Here is a 13,577-nt window from a genome sequence, read left to right as displayed (position 1 = left end):
TCATATACCAACCAACTAGATTTTACCACTAACATTTTAGAGGATTTGCTCCTTCCTTCCTTCCTTCCTTCCTTCCTTCCTTCCTTCCTTCCTTCCTTCCTTCCTTCCTTCTTTCCTCCCTCCCTCCCTCCCTCCCTTCCTTCCTTCTTCCTTCCTTCCTCCCTCCCTCCCTCTCTCCCTCCCTCCTTTTTTTCTGATCTTGTCACCCAGGCTGGAGTGCAATGGCACAATCTCGGCTCACTGCAACCTCCACCTTCCGGGTTCAAGCGATTCTCCTGCCTCAGCCTCTAGAGTAGCCAGGATTACAGGTGTGCACCACCACACCCAGCTGATTTTGTGTTTTTAGTAGAGATGGGGTTTCACCATGTTGGCCAGGAATGACCTCAGGTGATCTGCTTGCCTCAAGCCTCCCAAAGTGCTGGGATTATAGGTGTGAGCCACTGCACCTGGCCTCATATCTATGTTTCTATTCATCTCTCTATCCTCCTGTTAAATCCATGTCATTTTTGGATGCTTTTAAAAGCACACTGCCGATATTGTACACTTTTTCCTAAATACTTTAGCATGTGTATCATTAACTAGGGTTTAATATTTATTTACAGTTTTGTCTTTTAAAATTTACATACATTAAATTCATCAATCTTACTTACTCAGTTTTGACAAGTTCCTGGTGAGATATACAACACTAACAGGACCTCAGAAAAGTTTCTTCATTCCCCATTCCGATTGATTCTCCACATGGGCAGCCACTGTTCTGATTTTAAAAGTACCATTAATTCATTTTTACCTGTTTTATAACTTCAGTATATACTCTTCTAAAAACATTTTGGCTGCTCTGCCGAGAAGGAATTGTAGGAGAACAAAAGGGGAGTCAGGGCTGTGATTTGGGAAGCCATGGCAGTAGCCTGTGTGAGATGACGCTGGCTTGGACTGGGGTGGTAGCAGAGGAAGTGGTCAGACTTAGAGTAAAATTCTGAATATAGAATTGACAGTATCCCTGGGGAGGCTGGATGTGAATGTATGTTGATCCCACCACCTGCGATGGGGAAGACTTGAAGAGAAGTAGGTTGGGTATGGGAAAATCAAGGTTTCTATTTTAGACATGTCATACTTAAAATGCCTACTAGAGTATATCTCAGGGCTAGAGATGCATATATGGGAGTCACTGTTCTATAAGTTAGTATTTTATTTTGGTCATTGTCTAGTTATAAGCATAATAAAGTAGTTCACAGATTATATCTATGTATAACTAGGTTAGATGGACTTTGTTAACAGTCAAACCTCTGATGCCTAGAATATACAAAACCATCTGTTACAGTCAAACCTCTGATGCCCAGAATAGACAAAACTATATACACAACAAAGGAAATATTATTTTAAGCAGGATTATTGCTAGCTGTATGTATTACATACAACACAGTCACATTGCTCATATTCTATGAAAATAAAATTATCTTAATAAACAAATAGACTTTATACAGTAAAGCAAAATGCAATGATCCAAAGAATCTATTCATTGAAGCCCACTGTTAACATTTGTGGTATTATAAGAACAGATAACTCACAGCCTCTGTGTCTGATGATCTTTGAATAAACTAACAGACATATTGTATATATATAATTGAAGAGAATAATACAAAACACATAATAAACATAGTTAAAACATAATAAACACACCAAAGCCTATGTAGATTGTATAAACTTACAAGAAGACAAGGTAGAGTCTTGTTAGGATGATTAAAAAAGGCTTTAAAGCCAGAAGAGACGTTTTTTGAGGAGAACATTGATTTTTTTATAGTAGGTTATGGGATGGCAATTTTAGGTGGAGAGAATGGTACTAGCAAAAATGCAGATGCAGCAGTCATAAGGATTATTCAGGCAATGTTAAATAAAATGGTTTAACTTCAGCATAAGAAAGACAATCACCCATTCACTCATTCAACACACATTTACAGTAAACGCTTACTTTGTTCTGGGTACCAAGGACTCTTAAGTACATACTACTTTCTTCTTTTTTTTTTTTTCTGAGACAGAGTCTAACTCTCTCCAGTAGGCTCGAGTGCAGTGGTACTCAGCTCACTGCAAACTCTGCCTCACACGTTCAAGCGATTCTCTTTCCTCAACCTGCTGAGTAGCTGAGATTATAGGCATGTGCCACCACTCCCAGGTAATTTTTGTATTTTTAGTAGAGACGGGGTTTCACCATGTTTGTCAGGCTGGTCTTGAACTCCTGACCTCGTGATCCGCCCGCCTCAGCCTCCCAAAGTCCTGGAATTACAGGCCTGAGCCACCAGGCCCAGCCTAAGTACATACTACTTTCATATCTTTCCCTCAGGGAAGCCCCTCAGTCTGTTAGGCAAGATAGCTATATATGGAGAGAGGTAAAGGGAATGTATATTTTTTGTTGCCTGACATTTAGTCAAGCACTGAACAAGGCATTTTGCATTTTTTTTTTCTTATTCAATTCCCGTAAGGCCCCCTAAGCTAGGGACTAAATGCCACATTTTATGGAAATGGAGACTCTGAAAAGTTAAAAAGTTTATAATCCTAGTAAACTACGGTGTTAGAGTTTGTACCCATCTCTTACTTTTAAAAAACTATGCTACGTTGAATACATACAATACCATATAATAAAACATTTAATAAAGTCACATTGCAAAATGTTATTTTTGCTTAGTCTTGCTTTGGCTATGTGGGTTCTTTTTTGGTTCCATGTGAATTTTAGAATTGTTTATTCTAACTGTACAGAATAATGATGGTATTCTGATGGGGACTGCATTGAATTTGTAGATTGCTTTTGGCAGTATGGTCATTTTCACAATGTTGATTCTACCCATCCATGAGCATGGGATGTGTTTCCATTTGTTTGTGTCACCTATGATTTCTTTCAGCAGTGGTTTGCAGTTTTCCTTGTGGAGGTCTTTCGACTCCTTTGTTAGGTATATTCCTGAGCATTTTATTTTTTTTGCAGCTATTGTAAAAGGGATTGAGTTCTTGATTTGATTTTCTGCTTGCTTGCTTTTGATGTATAAAAGAGCTACTGATTTGTGTACATTAATTTTGTATCCAGAAAGTTGCTGAATTATTTTATCAGTTCTAGGAACTTTCTAGAAGAGTTCTTAGGGTTTTCAAGGTAAAAAATTATGTCGGCCGGGCGCGGTGGCTCAAGCCTGTAATCCCAGCACTTTGGGAGGCCGAGGCGGGTGGATCACGAGGTCAAGAGATCGAAACCATCCTGGTCAACACGGTGAAACCCCGTCCCTACTAAAAATACAAAAAATTAGCTGGGCATGGTGGCACGTGCCTGTAATCCCAGCTACTCAGGAGGCTGAGGCAGGAGAATTGCCTGAACCCAGGAGACGGAGGTTGCGGTGAGCCGAGATTGCACCATTGCACGCCAGCCTGGGTAACAAGAGCGAGACTCCGTCTCAAAAAAAAAAAAAAAAAAAATTATGTCATCAATGAACAAATGATAGTTTGATTTCCTCTTCACCGATTTGGATGCCCTTTATTCCTTTTTCTTGTCTGATTGCTCTTATTAGAACTTCCAGTACTATTTTGAAGAGGAGCGGTGAGAGTGGGCATCCTTGTCTTGTTCCAGGTCTCAGAGGGAGTGCTTTCTGCTTTTCCCCATTCAGTATCATCTCGGCTGTGGGTTTGTCATAGGTGACTTTTATTACATTGAGGTATATCCCTTGTATGCCAATTTTGCTGAGAGTTTCAATCATAAAGTGATGCTGGATTTTGTTGAATGCTTTTTCTGCATCTATTGAGGTGATCATGTGATTTTTGTTTTAAATTCTGTTTATGTTGTGTTGACTTAAGTATGTTAAACCATCCCTGCATCCCTGGTATGAAACCCACTTGATTATGGCGGATTATCTTTTTGATATGTTGTTGGATTTGGTTAGCTAGTATTTTATTAGAGATTTTAGCATTGTGTTCCTCAAGGATGAATTAGGGAGGGTTTCTTCTTTCACTGTCTTGTGGCATTCCTCTAAATGTCTGACAGAATTCTGCCGTGAATCTGTTGGGTCCTGGACTTTTTTTAATTGGTAATTTAAAAATTATGATTTCAATCTCATTGCTTGTTATTGGTCTGTTTAGGGTATATAATTCTTCTTGATTTAAGCTAGGAGGGTTGTATTTTTCCAGGAATTTATCCATTTCTTGTAGGTTTTCTAGTTTTAGCCATGAATGATTTTTTTGTATTTCATTGGTGTCAGTTGTAATATCTACTGTTTCGTTTCTCAGTGAGTTTACTTGGCTTTCCTCTCTTTCTCTCTTGGGTAATCTTGCTAATGATCCATCAATTTTATCTTTTCAAAGTAGCAGCTTTTTGTTTCATGTATCTTTTGTATTTATTTTTATTTGTTTCAATGTCATTTAGTTCTGCTCTGATCTTGGTTATTTCCTTTCTTCTGCTGGGTTTGGGTTTGGTTTGTTCTAGTTTCTCTACTTGCTTGGGGTGTGATCTTAGACTGTCTGTTTGTGCTCTTTCAGACTTTCCGATGTAGGTGTTTAGGGCTATGAACTTTCCTCTTAACACCACCTTTGCTGTATCTCAGAGGTTTTTATAGGTTTTGTCATTGTTGTCATTCTCTTAGAAGAAGTCTTTAAATTCCATTTTGATTTCATTTTTGACCCAATGCTCATTCAGGAGCAGGTTATTTAATTTCCATGTATTTGCATACTTTTGAAGGTTCCTTTTGTAGTTGATTTTCAGTTTTATTCCACTGTGGTCTGAGAGAGTGTTTAATATAATTTCAATTTTCTTAGATTTATTGAGGCTTGTTTTATGGCCTATCTTATGGTCCATCTTGGAGAAAGTTCCATGTGCTGCTGAATAGAATGTGTATGCAAGGAAATTAAAAAAATGGTACAAGAGGTGAAAGGAGAAATATTCATGGAAATAGATAGCTTAAAGGAAAAACAATAAAAAATTCAGGAAACTTTGGACATACTTTTAGAAATGTGAAATGCTCTGGGAAGTCTCAGCAATAGAACTGAACAAGTAAAAGAAAGAAATTTCTTGTTGGATGAAATATTCTGTATATATCTGTTAGGTTCATTTGTTCCAAGGTATAGTTTAAATCCATTGTTTCTTTGTTGACTGTCTGTCCTGATAACCTGTCTAGTGCTGTCAGTGGAGTACTGAAGTACTCCACTATTACTGTGTTGCTGTCTCATTTCTTAGGTCTATTAGTAATTGTTTTTTTTTTTTTTTTTTTTTTTTTTTTTTTTTTTTTTTTTTTTTTTAGATGGAGTCTCATTCTGTTGCCAGGCTGGAGTGCAGTGGCATGATCTCAGCTCACTGCAACCTCTGCCTCCTGGATTGAGTGATTCCCCTGCCTCAGCTTCTCAAGTAGCTGGGATTACAGGCATGTGCCACCATGCCCGGCTAATTTTTTGTATTTTAGTAGAGATGGGGTTTCACCATGTTGGCCAGGATGGTCTCAATCTCCTGACTTCATGATCCTCCCACCTTGGCCTCCTAAAGTGGTGGGATTACAGGCATGAGCCACCGTACCTGGCCTAGTAATTGTTTTTTAAATTTCAAAGCTCCAGTGTTAGGTGCATATGTGTTTAGGATTGTGATATTTTCCTTTTGGATGAGGCCTTTTACCATTATATACTGTCCTTCTTTCTCTCTTTTAACCACTGTTGCTTGAAAGTTTGTTTTGTCTGATGTAAGTATAGCTACCTCTGCTTGCTTTTGGTGTCTATTTGCATGAAATTCCATTTTTCACCCTTTTTAAATTTATGTTAGCCCCTATGTGTTAGGTGAGTCTCCTGAAGGCAGTAGATAGTTGGTTGGTGTAGCATTTAGGCTATTGATATTCAATGTTAGTATTGAAATGTGAGGTACCATTGTGTTCATCATGTTCTGTGTTGCCTGTGCACTTTGCTTTTGTTTTTGCTTTCCAACTTGTATTTTTGTTTTATATGTCTAATGTGATTTATGCTTTAAAGAGGTTCTATTTTGATGTGTTTCCAGGATTTGTTTCAAGATTTAGAGCTCCTTATTGCAGTTCTTATAGTGGTGGTTTGGTAATGGTAAATTCTCTTAGCATTTGTTTATCTGAAAATGACTTTATCATTCCTTCATGTATGATGCTTAGTTTTGCTGGATACAAAATTCTTGGCTGATAAATTGTTTGGTTTGAGGAGGCTGAAGATAAGTCCCCAATCTTTTCTACTTTGTAGGGTTTCTGTCTGCTGTTAATGTGGTAGATTTTCTTTTATAGGTTACCTGGTGTTTCTGTCTCACAGTTCTTAAGATTCTTTCCTTTATCATAACTTTAGATAACCTGATGACAGTGTGCTTAGACGAAGATCTTTTTGCAATGAATTTCCCAGGTGTTCTTTGTGCTTCTTGTATTTGGATGTCTAGGTTTCTCTCAAGACTGGGGAAGCTTTCCTTGATTATTCCCCAAATATGTTTTCCAGGCTTTTAGAATTCTCTTCTTCCTCAGGTACAACAATTATTCCTAGGTTTGGTCGTTAAACATAATCCCAGACTTCTTGGAAGCTTTGTTCATATTTTTCTTATTCTTTTTTATTTGTCTTTGTTGGATTGAGTTAATTTGAAGAACTTGTCTTCGAGCTCTGAATTTCTTTCTTCTACTTGTTCAGTTCTATTGCTGAGACTTTCCAGAGCATTTCACACTTCTAAAAATATGTCCAAAGTTTCCTGAATTTTTTGTTTTTTCTTTAAGCTATTTCCATGAATCTATCTCCCTTCACCTCTTGTATCATTTTTTTTTAATTTTCTTGCATTAGGCATCACCTTTCTCTGGTGCCTGCCTGATTAGCTTAATAAGTAACCTTCTGAATTCTTTTTCAGGTAAATCAGGGATTTATTCTTGGTTTGGATCCATTACTGGTGAACTAGTGATTTTTTGGGTTGTGTTGAAGAGCCTTGTTTTGTCATATTACCAGGGTTGGTTTTCTGGTTCCTTCTCATTTGGGTAGGCTCTGTCAGAGGGAAGGTGTAGGTCTGAAGGCTGTTGTTCACATTCTTTTGTCCCACAGGGTGTTGCCTTCATGTAGTACTCTCTCCCTTTGCCTATGGATGTGGCTTCCTGTGAGCTGACCTGCAATGATTGTTGTCTCTCTTCTGAGTCTAGCCACCCAGCAAGTCTACTGGGATCAGGGCTGTTACTTGGGGTTATCTTCACAGAGTCCTGTGATGTGAAGTGTCTATGGGTCTCTCTGCCATGGATGTCAGCGCCTGTTCCAGTGGAGGTGGCAGAGGGTGCAGTGGACTTTATGATGGTCCTTAGCTTTGGTGGTTTAATGCTCTATTTTTGTGCTGGTTGGCCTCCTGCCAGAAGTTGGCATTTTCCAGAAAGCATCAGCTGTAGTAGTGTGGAGAGGGACCAGTGGTGGGTGGGGCCCTAGAACTCCTAAGACACTATACCCTTTGTCTTCCACTACGAGGGTGAAAAGGGATGGACCATCAGGTGGGGGTGGGGTAGGGAGTATCTGAGCTCAGACTCTCCTTGGGTGGGTCTTGCTGCAGCTGCTATCGGGGATGTGGGTGAGATTTCTAGGTCACTGGAGTTGTGTACCTAGGAGGATTATGGCTGCCTCTGCTGAGTTATGCAGGCTGTCAGAAAGTGGGTAAGGCTGGCAGTCACAGGCCTCACCCAACTCCCATGAAAATTGAAGGTCTGGTCTCACTCTCACAGTGCCACCGCCACCCCCAACAGCCTTGAGTTTGTGTCTAGACAGAGGGTGAGAGGAGCTTGAAAACTTGCAGTTAGAGAGAGTTCCTTCTCCCTGTGGAGTTTTACCTCCTGCTCCTCTGGCCACCCTCCTGATGGATTCTTGTGGTGCCAGGCAGGAATGGGCTGCTTGGGGAACCAGTGAGCTCCCAGGGCCTTTCTGCTGCTTCCTCTTCCCCTGTATTTCACTCGGCTCTCTAACTTGGGTCAGCTCCAGGTAAAGTCAGAAACTTTTCCTGCTAACAGACCTTCAGCTTCTCCAGTGGGGGATGTGTGTTTGGGAGAGGAGGGTCTCCCTTTCCCATTTCTGCATGTGGGGCACTCACAGTATTTGGGGCATCTCCCGGGTCCTACAGGAGCAGTCCATTTCCTTCAGAGGGTCTGTGGGTCCTCTCAGGATTGCTGGTTTGTTCTTGCAGTCCATTGGGAGCTAAAATTCACAGTGCAAGCCTCTGCACGCTGCTCTTTCTGGAGCTGCAATCTAGTCTTGCCTTTGCCCCCCGTCTGCCATGATCCCCCTCATGTTAAAATTAGCTTTTCATTGAAAGATAATTTATTGACTCATGAATTAAAAACAATATGAAAATGACTTTAGACAGAGCTGAATCGAGGCATTAACAGCATCAGACACCCTCTCTCTCCTTCTGAACTCTCCTTTACATCTCAGTTAGGCTCTCCTTTCATACTGTCAAAGATTGGCTGCAGGCTCACATTTCTCCAGTTAAGCAAACAGCCCTCTTAGGTTGAGTTTGATTAGCCTGACTTGGCTCACTTGCTATTCTGAATGAATCACTTAGCTAGAGGGATTTGCTGTTTTTATTAGCTAGGCCTTTGTCCAGCATCTACTGCTATATCTAGAAGGCGGAGTTAGCCCTATGCAGACCACACGGACTCAGAGGAAGGGAATGTTGATATATATAACATTTACCAGAAGAGGGGATGCTGTACAACAAAGCAATAGATGTCCTATTCAAAGTGACAGATAAAGGAGACCAAGAAGACAGAAGGAAGAAAGAGAAAGGAGGTAGATGAAGAAGGGAAGAGGAGGAAGGCCAAGAAAGAGGAGAAGATGGAGAAGAGGGAGAGAAAAATGAGTAAGAAAGAGAAAAAGAGTAGAGAAGAGTGAGATTTATCTTGATGAAAAATCATTTCCCTATATGGGATCAATAAACATAGATACCTACACCTTGAAACTCTGTAGACAAGAAGGCACACATGAGCATTCTGTGATGAAAAGAATGGGAATCCCAAAGTTGCCTTTACAAACATACACACCCTCTTAGCATCGATTCTGTGACTTTATCTGTGAATACAAAACACCTGATCTGATCCCTTGTTTAGAACATCACATGCCTCAAGGCCTTTCATATATTCCATAGATGCAAGTGTCTGCTGAGGATTTTCTTCACAGCTTCCTTTACCTCTTTATTCCTCAGGCTGTAGATGATAGGGTTCAACATTGGGGTGATCACTCCATAAGACAATCCAATGATTTCATCAGATGCTTTTGTATACTTTGATTTGGGCTTCATGTACATGAAAAGGGCTGAACCATAGAATAAGATGACCACAGTCAAGTGCGCTGAACAGGTAGAAAAGGCTTTCTTTCTTCCCTCAGCAGAATTAATTCTCAAGATGGAAGAGAGAATAAACACATAGGAGACAAAAATTAACAGAAGAGGAATCACCAATAAAACAATACTTGCCACTGTCATTATAAACACATTCATGGAGATATCTGAGCATATGACTTTAAGAAGAGCCAAGATCTCACAGGTAAGATGATCAATGATATTATTCCCACAGAAAGGCAACACCATTGTCAGGACTGTCTGCACTAAGGAGTTCAGACAGCCTATGATCCAGGACCATGCAGCCATTTGCACATACAGCACTCTGTTCATGATGATGGAGTACCTCAGTGGGTTGCAGATGGCCACATACCGGTCATAGGCCATCACAGCCAGGAGGACACACTCAGTGGAGCCCAAGCCAAGGGACACAACCATCTGCAGAGCACAGCCAACGAAGGAGATAGATTTTGTCTCAGACATAAATATAATAAGCATTGGAGGAATGGATGATGATGTGTAACAGATGTCCAAGAATGAGAGGTTTCCAAGAAAGAAATACATAGGGTTATGGAGACGAGAATCCAGGATGCTGATGATAATGAGGAGGCTATTTCCCAAGAGGATTATCACATACATGATGAGGCAGAGCAGGAAGAGAAAAAGCTGGAGCTCTGGATATTGGGAAAGCCCCACCAGAAAGAATTCAGTCACAGCAGAGTAATTTCTTGTCTCCATGTGTTCTAGGTCATCTGTCTGTTGGGTGTAGAAAAGGACATGATTCAGGTAAAGTGAAATACATAGGGGTATGGAGGCGAGAATCCAGGATGCTGATGATAATGAGAAAGCTATTTCCCAGGAGGATTATCATGTACATGATGAGGCAGAGCACGAACAGAAAAAGCTGGAGCTATGGGAAAGCCCTGCCAGAAAGAATTCAGTCACGGTAGTGTAATTTCTTGTCTCTATGTGTTCATGTCATCTGCAGAGTTTAGAAAAGAATATGATTCAGGAAATTTTGAAATTTTGATGTAGAGTTATCAAATAACTTTCATGTCTATCATTTTGTTTTATCCTTAGAACAGCCTCTGGAATCAGTAAGAGCAGAGCTGCTATATTCACTTCGCTAATGATAAAAGGGGCACTGAGATCAATACATTTTGGTATCACACAGTAGCAGAGGCTATGCCAGGAAGTGCCAGTCCTCTAATTATATAATATCCAGGGACAAAGTACTTTCAAAGGTGGGTACGTAAGAATCTCTATTAATGAATACTTTGAAATCTTTATTTTTAAAAAGATGTATCTAATTTAAAATATCATGGAGATTCAGAACTATGCCAGTCATCCTCACTATGACTCTCAAGTTACTTAACATTTTTGAGTCTAAGCTAGCTAAGCTACTTGTTTCAGCCAGGAAAATTGGGGGAAAGCTATAACTGTTTGGTAGTTTATTGTGAAAATTAACTTAGATAACGTCTATTAGGTTACAGGTATAGTAAGTAGTTCTAACATGTCATCTAAAATTATATATAAGAGATATGATAGAATCAAAATAGCATTAAGTATATATTTATATGTTCATATATATTATAAATTATAGCTTTTAAGCCTACTTGACTGGGTCAGAAGGAAAAAATTGTTGTTTTTTAAATTTTGGGGCAAGGGAATTGAAATCTGGGAGCATAATTGATGGAACAAGAACAATTTTCTGATCCAAAGGGGACATCTAACCAGTTAGGAGTCTGGGAGTCACTGGTATGTAGTTCCCAGGAACTAAGGTTATTGGACTGCTAGTATGTACAACTTTCTTTAGGGCCTAGAATTCACCCTTTAATATTAGTCACCAAGTATTACCTTTCTTCTTCACTTTTGTAATTTTCCAGTTGGTCTAAATTCTCTATTCCTTTTTCTCTACCTTTTAGATGCACATTTATGCTTTTGCAGGCAAGTTCATATCATTTACAAGTACTTATGAATATATACTTTTCTTTCAATTTCTGTATTTAATGCATTGGAACACATCCCCAGGTCTTCCATACTATTTTAAATTTTGGCCAGGAAGCTTCCATGTGTGACAGAACTGACAATGGCTACTTTTTACTGAGCACTTTTTTGTAAGCACATTTCACTGCTGTAAGCTCATTGAATGTATTAATCACTTAATCTTTAGTGGAACTCAGTGACCTAGATAACATATTTAACTCCCATTTTTTAGAGAGGAAACAGAGACAAAGAAAAGTTTAAGTAACTTTTACAAGGTCACAGAGATAATATATCCCAATGCCAAAATTCAATATCCAGTTGCCTGGCTCCGGAGTCAACCCTTTTACCCACTAGACCACACTACTCCTCACAGATTCTTGCACTGATTCAAAGCGAGAGACAACTACAAAAATGTTTCGTGCTGTGTTAAGCTGATCGAGCTAACATCTTGCTTGTTTTATTTCTGCTCATACATGATATGCTAGTAAACTCTGAAGGTTGGATCACAGCATTTTATTTCTTGTAACCTTTGGAATGTGGTCTTTTTGGTTGTCTACACGTAGCAGGCAATTTCACAATCATGAGAATTAGCATAATCAAGAATAATGACATGAGAATTCTATCACATTTGCTTCTACCAACCACATACCTGGAATCCTCTAGTTTTTGTTTTTACTCTGCAAATCAATATGCATTTCAGGATCTTTAATTTTCCTAACACATGGCTTTTCTACCTTTTCCATCCCCACTCATCTTTTGCTAGTTCTGCCTACTTATAACTTTAGCGCCATGTCATTAAAAACTCAGCTATCCTGCAGTTGCTTCATATTCTGTTAAGTGCCCCACATAAGCACTGATTTACTATATAAAGGTACTTTGTATACTATGTGTGTAACTTTGTTATACTATTTCTATCATAGCTAGAGTTCCCTGGGTTTTGGTGGTGAATAAAATATTTCTTGCTGATCATATCCTTGCCCTCAAACCACACATTTTCTCTGGCCTTTCTGTATCCAAAGAGCTTGAAGTCATGGATGAGGGGCTTATTTCTTGCCTGGTAATAGACAACAGCATTCCTATCTTCCTATAAGGACAAGACATGAAAGTTATTTCCTTTTCATTCCTTTTCCATATCATTTCTCTTCCTCCTAAAGAATATCATCTGAACAGTGATTTTGTAAGGTTGAAAACAGAGATGATGGTACCACAGTCTTAATATATTAGAAAATATTTCCTTCTTCCACATGTCCGTTCCTGTTTCTAGTCACATTGGCACATGGACTTATTCCCACAAAGAAATCAGTTAAGGCAGCAGTTTTAATTTGTTGGAAGATAGTTGCTGTGAAGGGAGAGAAGGAGAAAAGAAGGAAAAGGAGCCAATTTTTACTGTTAAAGAAAGTATACTAAACTTAATATTTCTATCCTGGAGAGAGACTGGTGAGGAGAAAGGGGTGAAGAAGAAATGACTGTCATTTTTTCTGTTCAAACAAGGTCCCAGGTAAGGGGGGAATATTTTTTTTCCAGATTAAGGGTGAATAAGAGAAAACAAAAATAGCTTCACACAAAAACATTAACCCATCACAAAACCTATCTTAACTCCCTCAGTTCTCTTTTTTTCTTCCCACTTCAGCCATTTCTTCTCCCATGATAATGCCAAGGAAGGCGTTACTGAATGGGTTTGCTTCTCAATAATATTCACCAGCCTCCCCACAAAAGACAGGTAAGTAGAGAAATACAGTCTGAAGAAAACCAATGTGCCTGCTGTGCAACATAACTTCAAGAAAAGCCCTCCAGCCCATCCTCTGACCACATTGTCATCCCAAGGTCCCTCCAGTGTAGAAATTCCAAAGCTCCTATTGATACCTGCGATGCTCTGCAATGAACATGCTGAGTTTCTTATTACCTCCCACAAATACTGCCTTTTCCTCCATTTGTTTGTACATGCTATTTTCATAAGTCGAAAGGACTTCTCTCAACTTAGGTATTTTCTTGGAAGACTTTCTCACCTCTTGGTCTGAGTAGGATGCCCCTACTATGTGCTTTTGCCCCCACAGCAAATTTCACTTACTCATTTATTGAACACATACTATGCCATATATACTGTGATACCCAGTAGGGATCCCACTATGAGCACTAGACTTCTAAATTGGACACTGGGCGAAGAATGTTTTTGATAATTATTTTATACTTTTAAGAAAAAGTTTATGTGCTATGTAACTTATTCTCATGTAAAAAAGTTACTGTAGACTTTGCAAATTATTTTGTCAACCTAAAATAGCCTTTTACTGAA

General features: G+C 39.3%; 1 protein-coding gene across 1 annotated transcript; it reads right to left on the bottom strand.

Moving 5' to 3' along the window:
- Nucleotides 1–9,080: 9,080 nt before the first annotated feature.
- LOC116524799 (olfactory receptor 13D1) lies at nucleotides 9,081–10,093 on the bottom strand. The gene has a single exon (XM_032240239.1). The coding sequence runs from the start codon at nucleotides 10,037–10,039 to the stop codon at nucleotides 9,095–9,097; it is 945 nt and encodes a 314-aa protein (XP_032096130.1). The 5' UTR covers nucleotides 10,040–10,093; the 3' UTR covers nucleotides 9,081–9,094.
- Nucleotides 10,094–13,577: the final 3,484 nt, after the last annotated feature.

Source organism: Sapajus apella, unplaced genomic scaffold, assembly GCF_009761245.1.
Source record: "Sapajus apella isolate SASKATOON/1434 unplaced genomic scaffold, GSC_monkey_1.0 scaffold46, whole genome shotgun sequence".
NCBI lineage: Eukaryota > Metazoa > Chordata > Mammalia > Primates > Cebidae > Sapajus > Sapajus apella.
Note: the sequence above shows the minus strand (reverse complement) of the source record. Positions and strands in the feature narration are given on the sequence as shown.